Here is a 3968-nt window from a genome sequence, read left to right as displayed (position 1 = left end):
CCCCGGCCGCCGCTCCTCCGATGATAGCGGCCTGGTTCGCTCCTTCCGGTTCTGTGGGCGACAAGGTGAATAAATTGGTATTGAAAGCCAAAATGGTAAATAAATCTCACTAAAGCCGCCATACGGTTATTAATTCTACTCCAAATATTACCGCCGGGCCCTGCACGTGTCCTTACCTGCCGCGAGGGTGTCAAACTCATATTCCATGCTGTATGCGCCGGCGCCTTCCACCGTCTGGGCCTGGACTCGCACCACGTAGGTCGTGCCCGGCACAAGCTTCTCGAGGGTCACCGAATTGCCGTCACATCGGTGAACGGAATAGCTGTTCTCGTCATTCTGAAAAAGAACACCAAAATGGAGGGAGTTTAGTACGACATTTCACCAATGACAGGCGCAACGGCGAGAAGGACTTCATAAGCCGCACACCTTTTTGTTGTAGGCCACTTCATACTTCAAGACACGGTTCTGCTGGCGGGGGGCCACCAACCAGGACAGCCTCAGGGATGTCTTGCTTCTAGTGTCCAGGTTGATGGAAGTCACTTTGGGGGGTTCTAAGATGGAGGGGAGAGGTTAGTTGGCTCCTGGACATCATTAAATGGGACATGGCTACGGTGGGAAGAATCAGACACCGTGGGGACCGGGCATACATTCGATTACACTTACCGGTCTGGTTAAGGCTGACGCGCAGAGCTGTGCGGCTCCCCACCGATTTGGCGCTCGACACTCCATTCCGCGCCTCCACGGTGAACGTGTAATTGAGGTGAGGCTCAAGGCCGCTGATGGTCAAGGCGGTGGCCTTCAGGTGGCGCGGGTTTTCCGAGAAGTGGATGCTGGCGTCGCAAAGCTGGCACTCCGTCTGGTCGGGCTGACACTGTTCACAGGTGACCACGTAGAGGACATCGTCGCGGCCCCCGGAGTTACTGGGGGGTAACCAGTGCAGCATGACTTTAGAACCCGAGCCGACGGCAGTCAGCTGACGAGGAGCCGATGGAGAACCTACAAAAAAGGCAACCATAGAATTAGGTCCACCATCCAGAACCGTCCCATCTACTCATCTCCAAGAACTTCTTCATTACTTACTGGTGCAGGGCCAGGAAACTGGGTCCACGGTGGCCCGGAAGTAGCCGTCTTGGCACGGGCAGGAGGTGGCACCTTCGGAGGAGAGCTCGGTGTGGGCCGGGCAGGGTTGGCAGAGGCTGTCCGAGGCTTCGGCTTTGAAGAACCCGGGCTTGCAGGCTGCGGAAGAGAGACGTGGAAACGGTTAAAAAAAACAAAAACCTCGCTAGACGGGTTTCCCTTTCTGCAAAGATCGTTTTACATGTGTAAACGGAGAACTGAAAAATGGACTTAAGTAAACAGAACGCCGGGGAGGGGAGCAAAACCTGAACGTGGCTCGCAAAATATATAAAATCACCCAACCACAGAAATGGCTGCAGAAAAAAGACGGCCGGGCACCTCGGGTCAAATCCGGTTTGGCAGAAACTGTGTTAAAGTGGACCTGTCAGTAACAAGTCCCCATGAATAATCTCCCGACACATCCCTATATATTCTTTCACAGAGACGCTCCACCTCGTCATTAAAAATGCGTCCTTGACTCCAGTCAGTGACTCTGCCAAGGCTGAGATGATGTCATCAGTCTGCTGCAGGCAGTAAGAAGCATTTCCTCAGTCTCCCCCCTCCCCCAGTCATTGGTCTGCTGCAGGCAGAAGCATTTCCTCAGTCTCCCCCCTCCCCCAGTCATCAGTCTGCTGCAGGCAGAAGCATTTCCTCAGTCCCCCCTCCCCCAGTCATCGGTCTGCTGCAGGCAGAAGCATTTACTCAGTCCCCCCTCCCCCAGTCATCGGTCTGCTGCAGGCAGACGCATTTCCTCAGGCCTTGTTCACACCAAGCGCGTTCCAGGAGCAGAGCAGTTACAGACCGGATCAAAAAAAACTGCGTCCGATGTATTCCAAATGGTATTTTGGGCTCTAGATCACACAGCAGCGTTCAGTTCCAGAGCATGTAGAAAAAAAAACAAAACTGCAGCAAGCCCTATTTTACATGCTGTGGAACGCATCAAAAATGCATGCGAACGCACTGAAAGCCCATTTTAAACAAAAAAATTGCTTTTTTAAAACCAAAAGACGGGCCGGAACCGATCAAAAAACGCAGCAAAAAAAACACGGCACAACCCACTGCACTGTGTGCAGAAACTGACGCAGATCTGGTCTGCATTTGGTGTGAACAACCCCACAGTCTCCCCCTCCCCCAGTCATCACTCTGCTGCAGGCAGGAGGAAGCATTCGTCTCCACCAGTGATCAGTCTGCAACATTGTAACTTTGTATCCAGGTGCATTGTTACTTTGTATCCAGTCACAGGGTGAGAGAGGCTGTAAGGTCTCGTTCACACCTAGGCGTATTGCATATGCGCGTCCGTTGCGCTGTTTTTTTACAGTGATTCGCGGTAAAAAAAAGTTTGCACGACCGTCGCGCGTTTCCGAAGGCTACTTGGCTGTATCCCAATGGAAACGCGCAACAAAAACGGCCCAAAGTAGTACCTGGACCTTTTCAGGCGCGGGCCGTTTTGTAGCGCGTTAGGGACGGGCGGAAATACGCCGAGGTGGGGACGAGACCATTGACTACAATGGGATTTATATTTTTGAGCGCTTTGTAGAGCGTTCGTCGAGCGTAGAACGCGCTACAAAACGTTCAGGTGTGAACGAGGGCTAAAAGGCACTGATGCGTGTCAAGACATTGGTGAACACAGCCAAGAACGGCACAGAGACACCTGGGGATTTACACAATTGGCATCTCAGTCCAGGAAGTAGATGGTGACCCTGCATGATGCCTAAAACAAAGATGGTGGAGGAAAAAGCAGATGAAGGGGGAGTGAGTCGGTCAGGGCGCGAGCACCAACGCTCAGCCGTGTACGGAGTCGGTCAGGGCGCGAGCACCAACGCTCAGCCGTGTACGGAGTCGGTCAGGGCGCGAGCACCAACGCTCAGCCGTGTACGGAGTCGGTCAGGGCGCGAGCACCAACGCTCAGCCGTGTACGGAGTCGGTCAGGGCGCGAGCACCAACGCTCAGCCGTGTACGGAGTCGGTCAGGGCGCGAGCACCAACGCTCAGCCGTGTACGGAGTCGGTCAGGGCGCGAGCACCAACGCTCAGCCGTGTACGGAGTCGGTCAGGGCGCGAGCACCAACGCTCAGCCGTGTACGGAGTCGGTCAGGGCGCGAGCACCAACGCTCAGCCGTGTACGGAGTCGGTCAGGGCGCGAGCACCAACGCTCAGCCGTGTACGGAGTCGGTCAGGGCGCGAGCACCAACGCTCAGCCGTGTACGGAGTCGGTCAGGGCGCGAGCACCAACGCTCAGCCGTGTACGGAGTCGGTCAGGGCGCGAGCACCAACGCTCAGCCGTGTACGGAGTCGGTCAGGGCGCGAGCACCAACGCTCAGCCGTGTACGGAGTCGGTCAGGGCGCGAGCACCAACGCTCAGCCTTGTACGGAGTCGGTGAGGGTGCGCGCACCAACGCTCAGCCGTGTACGGAATCGGTTAGGGCGCGAGCACCAACGCTCAGCCGTGTACGGAATCGGTTAGGGCGCGAGCACCAACGCTCAGCCGCGTACGTGTCCGCAAAAGCTACAGATTCGAGATGTTGAGACTGTAGCTGCCCGGACTGACACCTATACTTTGCGGCACGGAACAAGGGGTGGCGGCTTATTTATTGAACCCCGTCACGCTATCCGTTGACAGTGATCACCCGACAAAAAGTTGCAATCAATCATAACGATCCGCCCCCCAGAAACCAACTGTGTCCCCCGACACTTTGTAACTAACCAACTAAAAAGGCTCAGGACGGTCCGGCCATGAGGAGGTTAATGGCCGATCCACATGCGGAGACCGTTAGTCATCTGCGGGCTGATAACTCAATCGGTCACATCTACGGTACAGCCCTCCCACATCCCCTTCCAACCCTGAGGGGGAAAA

At 55.4% G+C, this 3968-nt stretch overlaps 1 protein-coding gene across 1 annotated transcript in view; it reads right to left on the bottom strand.

Annotated features, from left to right (window-relative positions):
- Nucleotides 1–3968, bottom strand: part of EPHA2 (EPH receptor A2) — a 42958-nt gene that overhangs the window by 8492 nt on the left and 30498 nt on the right. Inside the window, exons 5-8 of the mRNA XM_018574418.1 lie at nt 1081–1236; nt 664–996; nt 427–551; nt 177–336 (exon numbers count right to left, since the gene is read on the bottom strand). Of these exons, the coding sequence (XP_018429920.1) occupies nt 177–336; nt 427–551; nt 664–996; nt 1081–1236 (774 nt within the window). The remainder of the gene's footprint in view (nt 1–176; nt 337–426; nt 552–663; nt 997–1080; nt 1237–3968) is intronic.

Source organism: Nanorana parkeri, unplaced genomic scaffold, assembly GCF_000935625.1.
Source record: "Nanorana parkeri isolate BGI_ZX_2015 unplaced genomic scaffold, ASM93562v1 scaffold2951, whole genome shotgun sequence".
Classification (NCBI taxonomy): Eukaryota; Metazoa; Chordata; class Amphibia; order Anura; family Dicroglossidae; genus Nanorana; species Nanorana parkeri.
The sequence above is the reverse complement of the archived record's forward strand: the minus strand, read 5'-3'. Positions and strand labels throughout refer to the sequence as shown.